We start from the raw sequence: 21,693 nt of genomic DNA, 5'->3' as shown, positions 1-21,693 counted from the left end.
CGAAAGTGGCCCCACCGGGCACCACACCAGAACTTCGGTTCTGTGTGGACTATCGGGGATTGAACTCTGTCACCAAGACAGATGCTCACCCGATCCCACAGGCGGATAAGCTGATTGACCGGCTGGGAGCAGCCACGTACCTCAGCACCATCGACTTGACATCAGGGTACTGGCAGATTGCCATGGCCGATGGAGCGAAGGAGAAGACAGCGTTCTCCACCCCCGAGGGCCACTTCCAATTCAGAGTGATGCCCTTCGGGCTCAAGAATGCTCCGACCACCTTCCAGCGGTTGGTGAACCAGGTGGTGTCTGGCCTGGAGTCCTTCTCAGCAGCGTACCTGGATGACATAGCTGTCTTCAGTAGCACCTGGGAGGACCATCTGCAGCATCTCCAGGAGGTGCTGCAGGCTCTGCAATGCACTGGCCTCACCATCAAGGCTAGCAAGTGCCAGATTGGACAGGGATCTGTCGTGTACCTCGGAAACCTGGTGGGCGGGGGTAAGGTGCAACCCCTCCGGCCAAAATTGAGACCATCATGGCCTGGTAGCCCCCCAAAACCCAAACTGAGGTCCGAGCTTTCCTCGGCCTCACGGGATACTACCGCAGGTTCGTCAAGGGATATGGTACCATCGTAGCCCCCTTGACTGAGCTAACGTCCAAGAAGCAGCCCCGCAAGGTGACCTGGAAGGCTGCTTGCCAGGAGGCATTCGAAACACTGAAGCGCACGATGTGCACAGCTCCGGTGCTGGCCACTCCTGACTTCCAGAAAGAATTCATCGTGCAAACGGATGTCTCAGAGCACGCGTAGGCGCTGTGCTTTCGCAACTCAACAACGACGGCCAGGACCAACCTGTGGCCTTCATCTCCAGAAGACTCCTCCCTCGGGAACAGCGATGGAGTACCATCGAGCGAGACGCCTTCGCTGTGGTCTGGGCCTTCAAGAAGTTGAGGTCATACCTTTTTGGCGCTCACTTCCTCATTCAAACCGACCACAGACCCCTTCGCTGGCTCATGCAGATGAGAGGCGAAAACCCCAAGTTGCTAAGGTGGTCCATTTCCCTACAGGGGATGGACTTTCGGGTGGAACATCGGCCCGGAGTTGACCACGCCAATGCTGACGGTCTCTCCCGGTTTTTCCGCCTTAGTGATGAGAACGCCCTAGAGGTTGGGTAGCTCTCCCCTCTTTCCGCAGGGGGGATGCATGTTAGACCTGTCAGCCCTAGGGTGGTCTTCCCTATTTTTCTTCACCCTGGCCTCATTTTTCCCAGCTACTTTTTGTTGGCCTTAGGTCTCTGGGCACCTTCCCATTGTTTCCCAATGTTAAGGTGCAGGTGCTCTCTTCCCCTAAGATGGCTGCCACTGACCCCTGCTACTGCAGCGTGGTCTTTTTAGGTGCACTCTAGTAGCCCGGAGCTGGCTGGAACCCTTAAACAATGTAGCAATACCAGCCTGCCAGCCTGCCCATAGCTAAATGTGGGAAGCTCCTGGAACCTTCTAGAACAGGGGAGGTGACACCAACTGCCACTGCCAACTGTCGCTATATAAGGAAAGGGAGGGAAACTTTCCAGTCAGAGCAGAGTAGAGAGTTGGGGCATCACTGACCCGGGGGACCCACGCAGGAGATTTAGGCGGTAGGGCCTAGTCAGGGGCATATGCCACTGGTAGTGACAGGGCTTAGGTGCTGCCTTCCAAGTAGAGTGAGGAACCCTGAACTAGCCCACTGATCTGGCCCGGCGGGAGGGGAACCCAGGGACCACCTGAAGTGACCTGCCGTCAAGCCTTCAACTCAAACCCCCCCCTCAAGAAACCAAGGAACTACAAACAAAGGGCGTCAGAACCAACAAGCGCCAAGAAGAAGCTTTCCCGCGCTAACCAGGAATCTTGGGGTGATCAACCAGGTACTGATCTGCCTGTCAAGCGCTCTCCCCTCTCTGCGCCAACCCCCCCTGACTGAACTGCGAGCCTAAACCTGAAGTGACTTGGGCCACCTTAGAAGCGCTCTTCCCCTCCCCCTCAGCGCTAGAACGCTGACCTGCCTGATAGCTGCAACGGCTATTTTGCCTGCATTATCTATCCAGCGCTCATTAACTGTGCCCCCCCTGGGAAGCGCTGTGAGGCCAGAGCCCCTTTCTGTCACGAAGCGCTGTGAGGCCAGAGCCCCTTTCTGTCATGAAGCGCTGTGAGGACAGAGCCCCTTTCTGTCACGAAACGCTAGAGTTGAGACTGCCCCCTCAGCGCTGGAAAGACTGAGCGCGCTGCGGAACTCACCGTCGCAGCCCGGCACTCCCTGGGCCGGTGCTGCCTTCATCACCCCCTCGGCGGCCCCCGGGACCAGGAGAGGGCCGCCGCCACATTCCACAAAGCTGCTCCGGGCCCGAAGCTGTTGCCTCCCCTGTCACATGGTGAGGGGATGCCTGCCGCGTCACCAGCCGCGCCCCCTCCACCACTTCCTGCTGTCGAGCGTGAGGCCTACACGCCCCCGCAGGCTGCTCTGAAACCGGCAGCTGCTTGCGCGCCTCCTCCCTGTCTCCTACGATTGGTCCTGGGCCCAGTGAGACTCGGTAGGCCTGGGACCCGGGGCAGATCCCGCAGCAGCGCTCGACGAGAGCGAGAGATCCCCTCCTGCTTGCTGCACCCGCGGGGCCTCGTGAAGTCCGGCTGCACCTCGCGACTGCCCCCCACAGTGCCAGACCACCGGAGAGCTCCAGAAGGAGCCCGAGCCCTCCTACACCAGTTGACCCGCCGCAAGGGCCCCGGAGGGCCGAAGATAGAAGGTAACCCCCAGGGAGGAGGTCAGAAGGCCGGAGAAGGCCCTAAATTCGCCGCTCCCCCAGGGAACATCGTGGTTGGGCCCTGTTGGCCTTAGATGACTCTCGGTGGGGGAGAAGTTCCTGCGAGACTGCCAGGCCTCTGAACTGGGCCAAGACATTGGTTAACCCCTGTCTGGGGTCCAGACGAATGCCAGCTGGTGTAGGCCCTGATGCTTGGGTAATGGTGGTATAAGGAAGTGCTTTTGTTGAATACAGGGGTATCTGTGCCTTAATGAATGCCCAGTTCTCTCGCCTAATGAGCTGATGCCCAATCTTCACTGTGATGTCCATTAATACAGAATGAAACGTTTTACTCCTACTTAATGGACGGTTTACTCTTGTCCAAGGCAAAGTTTCCTGGATGCTTTTAGTCACTAAATGAGATGGTTGCTTACATGAAGAAATAGTTATTGATGCTTGATGCAATGTTATTTGAATGTCTTTATAAAGATTTCCTTGCAGGTGCTGATTAGGAGCAAGGTAGTTGCCAAGCCCACGGTTATCTAATAATTAATATTTATTCATTTAAGTATTTATTGCCGAGTGATGAGACACATGTGCTTTTAAGGGAAACTAATAAGTTATTGCTACTGTGAATTTTTGATTGCCCTGATTCTAATCTTATATAAAAGCTTATTAATTTGAATCAAACGTAACTGGTGTGGTCTATGTCCTTGCGTGCACTTATTGTCTCAGTGGATGCGTGTGCTGTGTAGTCACTTAACCTGGCTCATGCCAGGTAGGCACCTGGCATGAGCAGGTGCCTACCTGCTCATGCCAAGCTACCCCCGGGGAACTGGTGACCTCAGTTCCTACATTTGGTGGCGAGCAGTGGGATCCAGGACCTGTGACTATACAGCACCCTCCAGTGGGACAGAGTGCGCTGCAATTAGACTGGACACCTATCGTGCCTACAACCTTTCTCAATTAACCCCTCCCACTGTTTAGCCTGTAGAGTGTGTGTGTAGAGAACTGTGTTGACCCAGTATTGTACCCACGTCCTAATATCTTTCCTTGATTTGATCTGGGTCTCCACCTGGCAAAATGGAGTTCCAGCTAGCCGATCTGGAGGAGTACACAGTGGTGCAGCTTAGGGTATTTTGTCAGGGGATGGGGGTTCCGGTTGGGCGGAGAGCCGCAAAGGAAGAACTCCGTACCGCCTTGAGGGCATGGGTAAGGGCCCACCCAGAGGAGAGAGGGGATGGGGAACAGGAGGGGCAGGTCACGCAAGGGGAGGTGGGCACTCCAGAAGACCCAGGCCTGCTCAACATTGATATGTCCGACAATGTGTTGCCAGGAAGACGTTCCGGCGCAGGGAGTAGTGTATCTGGGGGGAGTGCGTCATCGCAGGAGTATGAGGACAGGAGGGAGGAGAGGCGATTGAAGTGGGAGCTTGCCAAACTAGAGCACGAGAGGGAAAGAGAAAGGGAAGATAAGAAGCTTGCTTTGGAAGAAAAAAAGTTAGCTATGGAAGAAAGGAAGTTGGCGCACGAGCTCCAGCTTAAAGAAATGGAGCTGCGAGCATTGCAATTGGGTGCGCCAGGAAGTCCCAATGGTGGCAGCGTACAAGGGGTTAAACAGCAGCCCAGATTTTGGTTACCCAAGGAGGTGATCGCGAGCTACACACAGGGGGATGACATTGCTAGGTGGTTGGAGGCGTATGAAGTGGCTTTGACCACCCATGGGGTGCCTGAGAAACACTGGGGAGGTGGCCTGTATCTTTATATACCTCCCAACGTCAGGGACACCCTCCTGTACTTGGATAAGGCAGACCAGTTCAGGTATTCCCCCATGAAGGAGGCGCTCATTAAAAAGTTCGGCCTCAACCCTGAAAGGTATCGCCAAAAGTTCCGTGGCAGCCATAAGCTGTCCACTTAGAATTGGGTGGATTTCTTTGACTATGCCCGTAAGGCTCTGGATGGTTGGGTGCGTGGCAGCGAGGTGCATGATTATGAGGGCCTGTACAATCTTTTTTTGAGAGAGCACCTCTTGGATATATGTTTTCCGGAGCTGCGCCAACATCTGGTGGACCGCAAGCTGACTGATCCCCGTGAGCTTGCGGAGGAGGCGGATACTTGGGTCAGCACCCGGGTGTCACACAAGGCCCCTGGGGGAGATGGCCCGAAAGGCGGACAGGGCGGCCCCCAGAAGAAAGAGGGGGGAGATAAAAAGAAGGAGTTCTCACGAGGCCCACAAACTAGACAGTTTGAGAGAGGAATAGGTGCACCACCTCTGTCCAGTTCCCCAAAGCCCACTTACCCTGACAAGAGTCAGCAGCCAAAAGTTGTCCGGTGCTATGAATGCGGGGAGGTTGGACACTACAAGGGAGATGCCCAGTGTCGCAAACGATCCCCAGCCCCCACATGTGGCAAGAGTCCTGGCGTGGCTAGTGTAGCGCTTGGGGTGGAGCTGCCCCTAGATAGGGAGGGGGAGTGGACAGGCCTGAACCTGGTTTCACTTGGGGATAGAGAGATGGTCCCAGTGACGCCCTTACCATGGAATACTGCTAAGTACCAGCAGAGGGTGAAGGTCAATGGGGAGGAGGTGGACGCTCTGAGGGACGGAGCTGCCAGCATGACCACTGTAGTGAGGCGGCTGGTGTCCCCAGAGCAAGTAGTACCTGATGTGTTCCATCCGGCCGTGTTGGCTGACGGCAGTCTGAGCTACTATCCCGTGGCTCAGGTTCCCTTTGAGTGGGGAGGAGTTCAAGGCCCGTTGAGAGTTGCGATAAGCCCTGCCTTGCCTGTGGACTGTCTGCTAGGAAACGACCTGGAACATACTACCTGGAAGGAAGTGGAGTTTAAGGCCCACACTGAGATGCTGGGGTTACCAGGGTGGACTTGCGTGGTCACGCGGTCCATGGCTGCCCGGCAAGAAACTGAACTCGGGTTGGAGCCTGAGACAATGGCCCAACCCAATGCTGGTCCTGAAGGGGAGAATGGAGTGGAGAACACACCCCGTGTGATGGATGGGGAGCCTGTGGAGGTACCCCCGGAGTCCGTGGAGGTGGATGTTGTTCCCGTGGGGGACTTGCCGACCCTTGCCGAGTGGCATGTGGAAGGAGGGCCTACCCGGGAGGAATTCTGTCCGGCGCAAAAGGAGTGCACCACGCTTGAAGGCATGCGGCGACAGGCCAAAGCCCAAGCGATTCATCAGGAGACCGGCAGTTTTCACGTATACCTGGAGAATGGTCTCCTTTACACTGAGCCTAAGGTTCCGGTGCATGGATCCTCGAGGGCCTTAGTGGTCCCCCATTGCTACCGGGCCTTCTTATTGGAATTGGTGCATGAGATTCCTTTAGCTGGACACCTGGGCCAGGACAAGGCCTTTGCGAGGCTAGTCCCACATTTTTATTGGCCCAGGATGAGAGTTGCCTCTGACACCTTCTACAAGACCTGCAAGACTTGCCAGGCAAGTGGCAAGACGGGGACCAAAGTGAAGGCCCCTTTGGAACCACTCCCGGTGGTCGGGACCCCTTTTGAGCGGGTCAGTATCGACATCGTTGGGCCGTTAGACCCTCCGACCTCTGTGGGACACTGGTTCATCTTGGTGTTAGTGGACCACACCACTCGGTACCCAGAGGCTATTCCTCTGAGGACCATCACTGCACCTGTGGAATTACACATCTGTGTACCCATGATGTGGACACAGGGGACAGTCCGCCAGTAAAAACCAAGTCTTACCGGCTGTCCGAGAAAGTGAAGAACAGCATCCAGGGTGATGTGGCCAAAATGCTGGAGCTGGGGGTGATCGAACCCTCCAGCGGGCCGTGGGCTAGTCCGGTCGTGTTTGTGCCGAAAGTGGCCCCACCGGGCACCACACCAGAACTTCGGTTCTGTGTGGACTATCGGGGATTGAACTCTGTCACCAAGACAGATGCTCACCCGATCCCACAGGCGGATAAGCTGATTGACCGGCTGGGAGCAGCCACGTACCTCAGCACCATCGACTTGACATCAGGGTACTGGCAGATTGCCATGGCCGATGGAGCGAAGGAGAAGACAGCGTTCTCCACCCCCGAGGGCCACTTCCAATTCAGAGTGGCTCAAGAATGCTCCGACCACCTTCCAGCGGTTGGTGAACCAGGTGGTGTCTGGCCTGGAGTCCTTCTCAGCAGCGTACCTGGATGACATAGCTGTCTTCAGTAGCACCTGGGAGGACCATCTGCAGCATCTCCAGGAGGTGCTGCAGGCTCTGCAATGCACTGGCCTCACCATCAAGGCTAGCAAGTGCCAGATTGGACAGGGATCTGTCGTGTACCTCGGAAACCTGGTGGGCGGGGGTAAGGTGCAACCCCTCCGGCCAAAATTGAGACCATCATGGCCTGGGAGCCCCCCAAAACCCAAACTGAGGTCCGAGCTTTCCTCGGCCTCACGGGATACTACCGCAGGTTCGTCAAGGGATATGGTACCATCGTAGCCCCCTTGACTGAGCTAACGTCCAAGAAGCAGCCCCGCAAGGTGACCTGGAAGGCTGCTTGCCAGGAGGCATTCGAAACACTGAAGCGCACGATGTGCACAGCTCCGGTGCTGGCCACTCCTGACTTCCAGAAAGAATTCATCGTGCAAACGGATGTCTCAGAGCACGCGTAGGCGCTGTGCTTTCGCAACTCAACAACGACGGCCAGGACCAACCTGTGGCCTTCATCTCCAGAAGACTCCTCCCTCGGGAACAGCGATGGAGTACCATCGAGCGAGACGCCTTCGCTGTGGTCTGGGCCTTCAAGAAGTTGAGGTCATACCTTTTTGGCGCTCACTTCCTCATTCAAACCGACCACAGACCCCTTCGCTGGCTCATGCAGATGAGAGGCGAAAACCCCAAGTTGCTAAGGTGGTCCATTTCCCTACAGGGGATGGACTTTCGGGTGGAACATCGGCCCGGAGTTGACCACGCCAATGCTGACGGTCTCTCCCGGTTTTTCCGCCTTAGTGATGAGAACGCCCTAGAGGTTGGGTAGCTCTCCCCTCTTTCCGCAGGGGGGATGCATGTTAGACCTGTCAGCCCTAGGGTGGTCTTCCCTATTTTTCTTCACCCTGGCCTCATTTTTCCCAGCTACTTTTTGTTGGCCTTAGGTCTCTGGGCACCTTCCCATTGTTTCCCAATGTTAAGGTGCAGGTGCTCTCTTCCCCTAAGATGGCTGCCACTGACCCCTGCTACTGCAGCGTGGTCTTTTTAGGTGCACTCTAGTAGCCCGGAGCTGGCTGGAACCCTTAAACAATGTAGCAATACCAGCCTGCCAGCCTGCCCATAGCTAAATGTGGGAAGCTCCTGGAACCTTCTAGAACAGGGGAGGTGACACCAACTGCCACTGCCAACTGTCGCTATATAAGGAAAGGGAGGGAAACTTTCCAGTCAGAGCAGAGTAGAGAGTTGGGGCATCACTGACCCGGGGGACCCACGCAGGAGATTTAGGCGGTAGGGCCTAGTCAGGGGCATATGCCACTGGTAGTGACAGGGCTTAGGTGCTGCCTTCCAAGTAGAGTGAGGAACCCTGAACTAGCCCACTGATCTGGCCCGGCGGGAGGGGAACCCAGGGACCACCTGAAGTGACCTGCCGTCAAGCCTTCAACTCAAACCCCCCCCTCAAGAAACCAAGGAACTACAAACAAAGGGCGTCAGAACCAACAAGCGCCAAGAAGAAGCTTTCCCGCGCTAACCAGGAATCTTGGGGTGATCAACCAGGTACTGATCTGCCTGTCAAGCGCTCTCCCCTCTCTGCGCCAACCCCCCCTGACTGAACTGCGAGCCTAAACCTGAAGTGACTTGGGCCACCTTAGAAGCGCTCTTCCCCTCCCCCTGAGCGCTAGAACGCTGACCTGCCTGATAGCTGCAACGGCTATTTTGCCTGCATTATCTATCCAGCGCTCATTAACTGTGCCCCCCCTGGGAAGCGCTGTGAGGCCAGAGCCCCTTTCTGTCATGAAGCGCTGTGAGGCCAGAGCCCCTTTCTGTCATGAAGCGCTGTGAGGACAGAGCCCCTTTCTGTCACGAAACGCTAGAGTTGAGACTGCCCCCTCAGCGCTGGAAAGACTGAGCGCGCTGCGGAACTCACCGTCGCAGCCCGGCACTCCCTGGGCCGGTGCTGCCTTCATCACCCCCTCGGCGGCCCCCGGGACCAGGAGAGGGCCGCCGCCACATTCCACAAAGCTGCTCCGGGCCCGAAGCTGTTGCCTCCCCTGTCACATGGTGAGGGGATGCCTGCCGCGTCACCAGCCGCGCCCCCTCCACCACTTCCTGCTGTCGAGCGTGAGGCCTACACGCCCCCGCAGGCTGCTCTGAAACCGGCAGCTGCTTGCGCGCCTCCTCCCTGTCTCCTATGATTGGTCCTGGGCCCAGTGAGACTCGGTAGGCCTGGGACCCGGGGCAGATCCCGCAGCAGCGCTCGACGAGAGCGAGAGATCCCCTCCTGCTTGCTGCACCCGCGGGGCCTTGTGAAGCCCGGCTGCACCTCGCGACTGCCCCCCACAGTGCCAGACCACCGGAGAGCTCCCGAAGGAGCCCGAGCCCTCCTACACCAGTTGACCCACCGCAAGGGCCCCGGAGGACTGAAGATAGAAGGTAACCCCCAGGGGAGGAGGGCGGAAGGCCGCAGAAGGCCCCGACTTCGCCCTTCCCCCGGGGAACATCGTGGTTGGGCCCTGTTGGACTTAGATGACTCTGGGTGGGGGAGAAGTTCCTGCAAGACTGCCAGGCCTCTGAACTGGGCCGAGACATTGGTTAACCCCTGCCTGGGGTCCAGACGAATGCCAGCTGGTGTAGGCCCTAATGCTAGGGTAATGGTTGTATAAGGAAGTGCTTTTGCTGATTACAGGGGTATCTGTGCCTTAATGAATGCCCAGTTCTCTCGCCTAATGAGCTGATGCCCATTCTTCACTGTGATGTCCATTAATACCGAATGAAATGTTTTACTCCTACTTAATGGACGGTTTACTCTTGTCCAAGGCAAAGTTTCCTGGATGCTTTTAGTCACTAAATGAGATGGTTGCTTACATGAAGAAATGGTTATTGATGCTTGATGCAATGTTATTTGAATGTCTTCATAAAGATTTCCTTGCAGGTGCTGATTAGGAGCAAGGTTGTTGCCAAGCCCACGGTTATCTAATATTTAATATTTATTCATTTAAGTATTTATTGCCGAGTGATGAGACACATGTGCTTTTAAGGGAAACTAATAAGGTATTGCTACTGTGAATTTTTGATTGCCCTGATTCTAATCTTATATAAAAGCTTATTAATTTGAATCAAACGTAACTGGTGTGGTCTATGTCCTTGTGTGCACTTATTGTCTCAGTGGATGCGTGTGCTGTGTAGTCACTTAACACCTGAGCTTTCGGGTGCCAACCTGCTCGTGCCAGGCTACCCCCGGGGAACTGGTGACCCTAGTTCCTACAGTTAACGTGCTACATCATCTTTTGACCACATCTAGTGGTCAGTCTCTTTCAGGCACTTAGGGCCCTGTGGATGCAACAATATGTCTCCACAGGCTACCCTACATTTTGTTTTGCAAATATTTGAGCCTGCCTAGGAAGCAGTTCCTTTTCCCGTTACTGAAAGTTCTGAACTTCTCACAAGGATACCTGGCACTTATGTATCTGCAGCGTCTGATGATCAAGCATTATCTTTTTGCTGTTTCATGCTTTCTACATGCTGCTTTGAGATCAAGACAATCTAGACCTGATTAACCTTGATGTGATGCATGAGATTATATAATGTATTGTTACTGTTGACACATTCGTATTTCTTTAAAAAATGTTAAGCCCACTAGTTTTTACTATTTTATAAACATGTCATTTTATGTTCTTGTACGGTTGTGATATAGCCGAATAAATATTTGTATGCTGACAATATGTATATATAGATGTATGCCATTTTACCTACTGGCGGACGCCAGTAGGTAGTTATAGTTTGGACAATTGGACCATGTTTCCATAGGAAAAGGGTTTTGTAACTTGTTTATATCTTTGGCGTAGTTTGACGAATCTTCACTATAAGTGGGTGTGTGAGTGGCTTTATTGATGAGTAAGTGGTTGTGTGAGTACTTGTATGGGTCTGTGAGTGATTGTGTGGGTGTGTGAGTGGGTGCATGAGAGGTTATATAGGAGTGTTAGAGGGTGTGTGAGTAGTTCTGTGGATAATGTCATTAGTGATGTCCTCAGTGATGTCACTGACCATGTCATGAGTGATGTAATATGTGAGGTAATAAACAGTGCATTGCAGGCCCGTAAGTTATAGTTAGATCAGATTTTGTATAAGTGGAATCTGAGCCTAACTATAACGTTCCTGTACCCTTTGTTTTTATAGTGAATAATAGATCTATCTATAGACTATCCACTCTCCATATTCACTTGAGCAACAAAAAATGCCCAGAGACACTGCACGGCTTGAAATCTGAAGAGACAACCATTGCAAGAAGGACTGAGAGTATAGGGATCCTTTGTTTGTTTATTTACATATATTTTTAAATCACCTACTAGCAGTTGCCATTAGGTAGGAGGACCCAAAACAACTTTTCCTCATGTAATTTCCCATAGGAATTTTGAACGTAACTATAGCCCGAACTCTGAATGGAATTACACCAAATTTGACAGAAAGCATGCTCTCATAATTTGGTTTAAATCTGTTCAGTAGTTTTTAAGTAAAACAAATATATATGTATATATAGAGACGCAGTGGTTCTGCAGATCCGACAGTTCTCATAGTGAGATCTGATTGGCTGCCAACACTTCTACTAGAAAGTAGTGGTAGACATCTTGGGACTCAGGACTTGGCCTGACTCACAAAAAAAACAGGAAAAAAATGCAATTGGGCGGGGTAGGAATACTCTGACCCCCTAGGACTGGTTGCGGGGGGCCCCAGGTAACCATGTCTGGGCAAAAATGTTTAGATTTTCCAGAGGATCTGTGGCCAAATCAAAAAAAAATAAACAAGTACAGTCTCCTGTGCTTGTTTTCTTTAATTCCCTGGGCGGGTAAGGTCCCATGTTTTTTTTTTTACAGAGTTTTATATAGCGCGAACTTGACCCGAATCGGGTATCAAAGCGCTTTACATAGCACCAGTTGTATTACTTGAGGGCACATCAATTTTTGTATATGCATATAGGTCAGGGGAGTACGTGGCCCACTTCCCAAGGATGAGTCAACCTTGATGTCCCCATTTCCCGCGGCCCAGCTTTATAAAATATTGAGAGGGCAGCACATAGGCCCCTTACCGTTTTCAGCCTCGGACTCCATCTTCTGGGGTACAGATAAAGGTAAGAAGGGTGAGGGGGCACGCAGACCCCCTCCCCGGGCTGATTCAAGCCCTAGTGACCCCATTCCTAAAGGCCCGGCACTGTTACTAATGGGGAGTAACTATACCTTGTGCCCTAAGGCAACTATAACTTGCAAGGTCACCATGCACCTCACATTTTACTTCACTTGTGACATCTTCTCTGATATTATTGATAATATCAGTGCAACATTTGCTGTCAAATTGTTGATGAGATAACAGTTCATGGCGGGGTTGAGTTATAATTACCTTAGGCACAAGTTATAGTTACTTGAGATAACTCTAGCTATAAATGCTGAATTTCTATGGTTTCTATGGTTTTGAGTGTGGAAAATCTGAACCTAACTGTAACCTCCCTATAACCTTTAGTTTTTATTGAATATATATACCCAATCTACCTTTACCTAAAGCTCTCCCATTTAGTAATAACTATTACCTGTTTTCCAGCCACTCACTCCCATCCCTCCCACGGGTAGTACAAAATTATAGTTGTATGTGTAGGGCAAAGATCTTGTAGTAAAGATAAGAGAGGTGGAGGCAGAGGTCTTCAGACAAAGGTTTTGAGATAAGCATTTTGCAGTATGTTTGTGAATAAGTTCCTGATTGACTCTGTTAATCACATGTATGAAATTTACTTTTTCTTCCAGTTAACACTCCAGCAGGAACTAACCATTGTACATTGTATGTATACTACCATCACTCAAAGGGAGGTGACAATGCGCAACATGTTGGTGACTGCTGACACTCTGGATAGCATCTTGACGGACTCGGTAAGCAACAGGTTCTCACCGACAGATGGTGATCGTTCATTCAGTCTTGGAAAACCTCAGAACCTTCAGGGCAAAGCAGAATTACTTCTGATCATTCAGCCAGAACTTTTGTATTCCAGATAGTTCCATCATGGTCTGCAGCCGCTATGGAAACTAGCAGTGATGGGATTGAATGGTTAACAGGGCAGATGGCTCTCTCAAAGTATCTGAAAAATGTTGCACAGGATGATTAACTTGTCGCCACAATGGATGTGAGTAGAGAGCCTGGCAGAAGTAGTGCATGGGAGACGCAATGGGGCACAAAAAAATACAAGATATTACTGACATGAAAAAGTCTAATCAGTTACCCAAAGGAAATAGAAGGGATTTTGTTGGATTGGGGATATCATGGGAGTTGCAAGAAATATAGCAGCTCTTATAACGAGAACACTGTCTTAGTTTTACAGTGGGTGGGAATGTATAAATCAACAGAACTATATATCAGAATATTACATATAGAATATCATTTGACAGAGGCAAGATGGCGGCCGCCAGCTCAGTCATGTGAGATGGTGCCCTGTCCTCCTACACCCGTGAATATGATGTGCTGTGGATAGTGAGAGGACAAGAGGGTGAAAGTGGGTCTGAGCACTTACCGAGGTGTGCGAAGCTCAGTCCTGGTACTATTGGCATGTTCAGGTTATCTCAGCAAAATCCGACTTGGATACATTGTAGCCGCAAGGGGCCGGGCGTAGACGCCGAGCCGAGCAGCAGCAACTGTTGCAGGCAAAACTACTGGAGAGTCGAGAACAGGATATTGCAGAACACCGATAATGCCGCCTAAAGGAGCTAGAGGGAAAGCCCAGGCCCTGGCTGATGGTGCTACCGCTGCTGCTACAGTGGCAGCCGTTGGAACTGTCTCCGGAACGGAAGGAAAAACCGCGGAGCCGCTGAGCCGTAAGAAGGCCTCTATTCTCAATGGTAAAACAAATAAAGGCCAGAGCTGTGCCCGTGGTAAGTCTACGGGCATGGTCAGTCCCGCAAAATGCACTATCCCGCAAATGTTCTCACAAGGTAAAGGTGGGAAGAGTGGGAAAACAGGGATCCAGGGTGTTCCGAATCCCCAAACAGACAAGCTCCTAGGAACATTGGGTGTTGAAGCTGTTGTTGGTTCCCCCGGTCATCATGAAGGAGAGTTCAGGTGCTCAGCAGATTTCTCTGTATGACGCTCTTGCCGTGGACAATTTAATATCTGGCAGCAATATGGATCTGGCTAACGGCGCTGGTAAAAAGGATGGGCGCAATCCTGCAGGAGTAAACAACAGTGGGGTGAACCCCTGGAACTGGGTTGCCAAGATACTGAACCAGTTGTACCACAGAAGCTTTGTAATGATAATAACATTGTGGTTAGAAGCAAAAATGGCTCGGTTGGCTTGGCTGGGGCTCTTAATGGGACAGAGTCACAGAGTCTAGATTCACTAACGAAGGAGGCGGAGTTGGTGGATCTTGTGGATAAGTTCTTGTCATTATCAGAACATTCGGATATATCCAGTGAGGAGATGATGAGAAATGGGAAAACGCATATGGCTCAACATTGGGATGAACTGAGTGAGCATAGTACTACACCCCCTGAGGATACGGAAAGGGATTCATCGGAGGGGAGCCCCCAGACAATGCGGAAGAAAAGGGCTATCACAGAGGAGTCTTGCTACTTTGCCAATTCCTCTTTACCGGTGCAAAAGTCAATGGTTAGAACCCCGGATAAATCTGACCCCTCTGTGCTGCGTAGAACACTAGAGCCATCAGAAGAGGTATCCTTGAGTCTTATATATCGAACAGTGATTACTACAGGGAGGAAATGCGATTAGAAAGCCAAAGGACACAGAATGTCTGTCGTAAATTACAAAATTCCGTACGGCGTATCACCAAGACTTGCTCAGAGTTTACTGCAAGAATTACCGAGGCAGAAGCCTGTATTTCGTATTTGGAGGATAAACTAGCTTCACAAAAGACGATGCTATGGAAACTTATTGATTTGGAGAACAGAGCTCGGCGGAACAATCTGCGAGTCTTTCAAATTCCTGAGGGGGTTGAAGGACAGGACCCTCGTAAATTTATTATTGAATTGTTTACTGAGGCGTTTCCAGAATGAACTCAATGGGACTGGCAAACAGAGGATTCAGAGGGCTCACCGTTTTCCCTTTTCTATCCGGGCCCGGCCAGGTCAGTCGGCAGAAGTGGCTAAACCAAGGGCCATACTGATTTAATTTAACAACTTTTTGGCACGAGAAGCAGTTTCCGATCTTGCCCGTCTCAATAGGAAAAGAGTTGGCAAGGGGGTTGAATTTTTTGTTAGGCCAGATTACGGCCATCAGACGGTAGAGAAACGCTGGCAATTACCTCAGCTTATTCTACCATTTCAAACTAAGGGGGCCCAAGCTTTCTTACTACAACCGGCCAAACTTAAAATCATCCATAAAGGGAATACTAGGTTTTTCACCTCTGAAATTTTGACGAAAGATTTTCTGCAAACCCTCAAAGAAGGATAAGGAGGGATAAGGCTTATAGAATCATTATCAAATTGCAGCTTCCTTTTGTGCTCTTATTCTTAATTATTTGCATAACTCTTGTTTATGAAGTTGTATACCCCCCAGCTGTTGCAACAGGTTATGTCATGGGGGAAGAGAATGAGTATGCATACTGTCTGTGGCCTATTGATCTGTAGGTTAATGTTTTTTTTTGTTAGATTCAATTGTTGGGGGACTTCACGGGTGTGGGAGGGACTTTTGGGTGTAGGGAGCATGTCACCACTAGGACTAACAGTCCTAAAGCCTCGAGGTAGTGGGGCTCTGGAGTGTGCTGTTGGGGTGGTGTTGGGGTTGAGGATGGTGGAGAGGCTAAGGAGGAGGGTGGGGGTAAAAGTAAAAGAAAAAGGAAGATTCATAGCAGCAAAGAAAAGTACAGAGGGTTAAAAGGTTTGCTTATAGGCCTGTAGGTATGGCAACCTTGAATTTCTGGCAAATTTAGGCCTTCGAATATGCACACTGAATGTGTGCGGGTTAAATAATTATAATAAAAGGCAGAGGGTCTCCAGAGAGCTTCGGGTGATTCAGCCCGATGTGGTGTATCCACATCGGGCTGATTTTGGGCCATTGTGGAATGTAGGACAGGGGGGGTTATATTTACCCTCTGTACAATATAAGGCTCTAACCTTGATGAAGCCCCAATATTGGAATATTTGAATGGGGAGCTTGCTACATGGCCCATTCTGTTATTCTTGTGTGGGGATCTTAAAATAAATTTGACCTCTGAAGCTTTTCAAAATTGGAGGCAAAACTATAAAGGTAGGAAACCCCGGGTCATCAAGGCTCTATTTCAATTACTAAATCTGTGTATACCCATGGGTGACCTTGGACCATGCACTTGTAGTAGTTGAAATCCTGGCACTTGCTCGGTGTGACCCCGAGAACGTTTACATTTGACAGGAAGCATTTGATGGATGAAACATTTATTGAACACATGAAGGTGTGGATAAAGGAATTTTTGCAAATTAATAGACACTCCGCGTCCTGAGGGACTGCATGGGATACATCCAAAGCTGGATTTAGAGGGGAAACACAGAGCCTTGGGTATTTAAAATGTAAATTAGTGAAACAGGCATTGCAGGTCTTTTATGATGAGCTTAAGATTGTCGAAGAGGAATTAGTTAACGGGTTAGCTGCAGGATATAACACCACACCACTTCAGAATAATCTAGCGAGATGTAAGGCCAAAATTAATCTAGAATCGAGCAAGGAGAGCGCCATAAAATATCAAACATATAGAAAAGAGTGTCATGAGTATGGCGAGGCCACGGGCCGATGTTTAGCCTAGAAATTGCAAATATAAGAGGACGAATAAAGAACGGATGGGGTTATTGTGTCTGATCCCTAGGAAATTCTTATAGTGTTTCATGATTTTTATACAGAATTATATACAGAGAATGATACTGGGGGCCTTTCTCCGACAGATATGGGACTTCCAGCCACTTTATGGGGCCAATTGGCTCCAACGGATGTTGAACCTATTAGGATGGGGGAATTAGAGCAGGCCATAAATTCTCTTGCAGTAGGGAAAGCTGCAGGACCAGACAGACCCTCCTTGGAAGTATTTAAGATCTTTTTTCAGGAGATAAAAAATTATATGCTTAAAGTTTATCAAACTTCACAAAAAGGGGAGATTCCACGAACCTGGTCCGAGGCCAATATTTGTGTGTTGAAGAAAAAGTGTAAACCATCTGAATTACCGGGGTCTTATCATCCAATCTCTCTTCTTAATGCCGACGGTAAAATCTATGCAAAAATCTTGGCCACACGGTTGGCAAAAATTATACCATCAATAGTATTGTTAAAACAACACAGCTTTATACCTGGGAGAGGGACCATAGACCATGTGCGTAGAGTAATTACTCTCCAAGATATCGTACAGGTAGAATCTCGAGAACTTGGCCTGATTTTACTCAATGCCGAAAAGGCGCTCGACCGGGTTTTGTGACATTTCCTCTCATGGGGACTGCAACACATGGGTTTCGGGCAGGGCTATATACGTGCTTTAAACGCCCTTTATCATCTCCCCTCAGTGAAAATTTGCTCAATGGGATATCACTCAGAGACCATCGCGATTTCTAGAGGCACACGACAAGGCTGTTCTTGTTCACCACTTTTATCTGCGCTGTATATTAACCCTTTTATTCTTATGCTAGAACAAAGTAGAAAGATTTTGCCTTGTTAAGTACAACAAGAACAGTATTCTGTAATGGTTTATGCCAATGATATAGCGATTGTTACTTGTAATCCCTGTCTCGCTATACCTGAAATAGAATCCCTGGCGCAGACTTTTGGGGCACTTTCTGGGTATAAACTTAATACTGCTAAAACCCAAATTTTATGTACAAGTCAAGCAATGGATGGGGATGCAAGGTGTGTTAAGGAAGCTATCTATCTGGGTATTAAGATCCGTACCTCTGTTAAAGAGATCGTTGAGGTTAATTGGGGCGATATTATTTGGGGAGTAAAATGCTCACTTGAAAGGTAGGAGAATCTCCATCTGTCATTAGTGGCAGAGCTAACGTTCTGAAAATGAATGTTTTACCGCGAGTTATGTATTTTTTTAGGGCTGTGCCCCTGGAGGTATCCTATAAGCAAATTCAATATTTACATATTAACAATCTCTCTGTAGTAAGTTTATGTGGGCCCTTTGGAAACCTCGTAGGGCTGCTCGATATATGACTCCTTCTTGAGAAAGAGGAGGATGGTCTATCCCTGACTTTGCTTTGTATTACTATTCCTGTATTTTGGTTAATGCACGTATTTTACGTACTGGAGAAGAGATTAGTAATCTGGCCAAAGCCCCCTCAATTTATCAGATGATTCTAGGGTCAAAGGTCAAGCATTGCCTATTCAAAGGAGTGGACAGCAGTTATTTTAAAAGAACGCACTTCAAGGTATTAAATGCTGTGTTTAAAGTCTGGAAGACTGTAGGGAAAAGCTTCGAGATTCCAGTACTTTCCATGTATACCCCCACTAATGCCACAGGAGTGCTGCCCCGGATCTTCTGCGACCAGGTGGCCTTAGGCTTGAGAAGGAAGGGGATTACCTGACTTGGCGACTTATATCATGATGGTGGGAGATTACACTTATTTGCGGAGTTGGCGGATGAATTCCATCTACCCATAACTCAATTTTTTTAATACTTACAAGTAAGGGACTTTCTGGGAAAACACCCTATTTGCATTATGAAGTTTAAAATTGTAGAATCTATTAGACAGCTGGGAAACATCAAGCTAATTTATAAAACACTGTTAGAGGGCAGAACGGATGATCTAGAAAAATATAATATGAGATGGAGAACATGGTTGGGGAACCCTGACATCTCATTGGAAAAATCTATTGATTTGACAGGGAGGATCTTTCCTGCAGCCAGCCTTAAAAGTCATTATAAAATGTTATTCAATTTGTATCATACCCCTCTTAAAATGATGAAGTGGGGGGGTCAGCATGGTGGGAAGTGTTGCATCTAATATGAGATGGAGAACATGGTTGGGGAACCCTGAAATCTCATTGGAAAAATCTATTGATTTGACAGGGAGGATCTTTCCTGCAGCCAGCCTTAAAAGTCATCATTATAAAATGTTATTCAATTTGTATCATACCCCTCTTAAAATGATGAAGTGGGGGGGTCAGCATGGTGGGAAGTGTTGCCGCTGTGGAAAGGATAGTGCAGACATTGTGCACGTGTTTTTTGCATGAGCGGTATTGGACACTCTGATAGAATCTATAGAGAGGTTTTTGTCAGAAATAACCGGGGACTGTGTCAAAATTTCTCAGTCTATGATGTTGCTTGGTATTGGGGAAGATTTCCGCCAGGGGCAGCTACTAAATGAACACCGTTATCCTATTTTTATGGCCACGGTGGTTACTCAGTTGGCAATTGCATCACTTTAGCTACAGCAAGAGGCTCCGCCCTTTGAGATGTGGTGGGCCAAGTTTCTCAATGAGTACCACATAGAATACAGTTTATATCCTGTTAAAGGATATAGAAAAAGGAGATTAGGGTTAATGATTTGGGGGGTGGTGAGGGAGGGGGAACATCCTTTACGACGCAGATGTTACCCCGCAGTACCGTTACAACGCGTATTTTAGAACGCAAGTCGTAACCACGACTTGCGCTGGAGGGCGCTAAAGGACAAGGAATAGTACATTTACTATTCCAACACCTTTCCTACTGTACATAGGCTGGTGTTGGAATAGTAAATTAAACTATTCCTAAGTCCGCACCCCTACAGCGCAAGTCGTGGTAACTACTTGCGTTGTAAAATACGCGTTGTAACGGTACGCGTGGTAATACCACACGTTGTAACAACGTACATCCGTGAGGGAGTATATGACGGGGTAATTTAGTCTATTATGTATCATATAGGTTGTACCTCATGTTAACTTGATGTCGAGGGCTTTGGTTAGGATTGGGGCTTAAAATGGGCAATGATGGAAGTCTTGATGTATGTGTTCAGTTATGTATTATTTATTTTGCTGCCATGGAATTCTAATAAAATTTTAAAAATAGTCGATCGTTTGACATAAATATCATGTCCTAAATGTGGCAATAATGTTTATGAACAATGTTTAGTACAGAGTATTATGTTAGTCAATATTCTGACCATGCTATTCAGGTACAACACCTTCAATAGAATTTGACAAAGGATGACAGATGTAATAAAATAAGGGCTGTTAGCAGGAAAATCAGTAGCGCTCAGACAGGCTGATGTACCGTATGAAAATCCAGTATGTATGGCCACATGTTGACCTTGCACTTGGGGCCGTTCATTGAAGGCAGAGCAGAAAAACTCTATGTGCAGTACTGCATTGACACCAGCTGCAACTGTGTCATAACATTATGTCAGATGGACCTATATGATAGATAAGGTGCTAGTTCAGCTGTGTCTGCAGCAAGAAGTTATATTTGATTTCACAGAGTTTGAAATTCAGCGATAGTATTTCTATTTCAATTAAACTGCAAACACTTAACGTAACACTGTATCCATACACATTATTTTTACAATGGCCTTATTAACTGAGTACGTTTAAGTAAGTCTGTTTTATTTGTAAAGTGCATAGTTAATTAAAACCATTGCACAGATAAAAAAGTAATTAACTATAAAATATGGCATGTTTCAAACAGTTTTGTTATGTACACACCGGTTTCTCATGTATTTCCATAAAGAATTCTTTAGGAAGGAGTAAAATGCAATGTGCTGATTTTTTTAACTACCATCTCTGATGCTATTGTGGGTGTAATATTCAATTATTCCCTTTTAAAAGTTTTAGTAAGGAGTTTCTCTGCTGTTAGCACTCGAAAGACAACAGTTAATTTTGTGTTATCTAGTGTTTGAATGTTATGTTTTTTATCATTCCAGGTCCTTTAGTTTGGTGTAGTAGTACTTTAGAGTTGATAGTGATGAATTATTATATTGATATTAGGGGGTGTCCTGAGGAAGAAAGAAATAGTGAGCCTTAAATGGTCTGCCTGTAGAAAATGAGTGTACTGAACATCATTATGCAATGCACATTAGGGTAAGCATGACACTCTCATACTTTTGTAGGGAAATCTGACACCACCAGCTAAACTATAACCTGCATCTACACTGCACTTCCATACCACACTTTCACTACCTACATCGTACATGAAACCTACATCCCATGGTTTGCTGTTCTACACTCCTGCATCACAAAAGACATCAGTTACAACAAGCTAGCATATACTTCTTTCCTAGAGTTCAATTACACTCTTTAAATCAGGAGTCTCAAACCTTCCCTGAGCTACTGTCTAATATAGGAATTTTATAAATGCACACAGAGACCAAATAACTTAAACACTGCCCCTTGAGTACCCTAAAGTTCTTCATTCCAGATACAGGGAGCATAACGTATTAATAGAACAGGAGCTGTAACGCAAAGGTTTACAATTGGGGTCCCTGAGGATCAGTGTTGTCCCTTTGCTCTTGAAACACCTAAATAGAGAGAAAGAGAGATGAGTATAAGAGAGGAAGATAAATACAACAAAAAGAAAGAATGACAAACTAAAGAAAGAAATCAGGAAAGAAAAACAGAAAGAAAGGAAGAAAGAAAGAAAGAAAGAAAGAAAGGAAGAAAGAAAGAAAGAAAGAAAGAAAGAGAAATATAGGAAAAGAAATAACAAAATAAAGGAAAAAAACAACGAGGACAAAATACCCAGAGAAAAGAGTCAAATGCAGGAATTGAAGGAAGAAAGCAATTAAGAAGACATGAAAGACGAAGAAACAAACTAGGAAAGGAATGAATGTAAATACAGGA

At 48.3% G+C, this 21,693-nt stretch overlaps 1 protein-coding gene across 1 annotated transcript in view; it reads left to right on the top strand.

The window, feature by feature from the left end:
* LOC144768625 (uncharacterized) overlaps positions 1–21,693 on the top strand; it is a 74,673-nt gene that overhangs the window by 43,400 nt on the left and 9,580 nt on the right. Inside the window, exon 4 of the mRNA XM_078652435.1 lies at positions 12,725–12,847. Within this exon, the coding sequence (XP_078508561.1) occupies positions 12,725–12,847 (123 nt within the window). The remainder of the gene's footprint in view (positions 1–12,724; positions 12,848–21,693) is intronic.

This window comes from Lissotriton helveticus, chromosome 7 (genome assembly GCF_964261635.1).
Source record: "Lissotriton helveticus chromosome 7, aLisHel1.1, whole genome shotgun sequence".
NCBI classification, from domain to species: domain Eukaryota; kingdom Metazoa; phylum Chordata; class Amphibia; order Caudata; family Salamandridae; genus Lissotriton; species Lissotriton helveticus.
The sequence above is the reverse complement of the archived record's forward strand: the minus strand, read 5'-3'. Positions and strand labels throughout refer to the sequence as shown.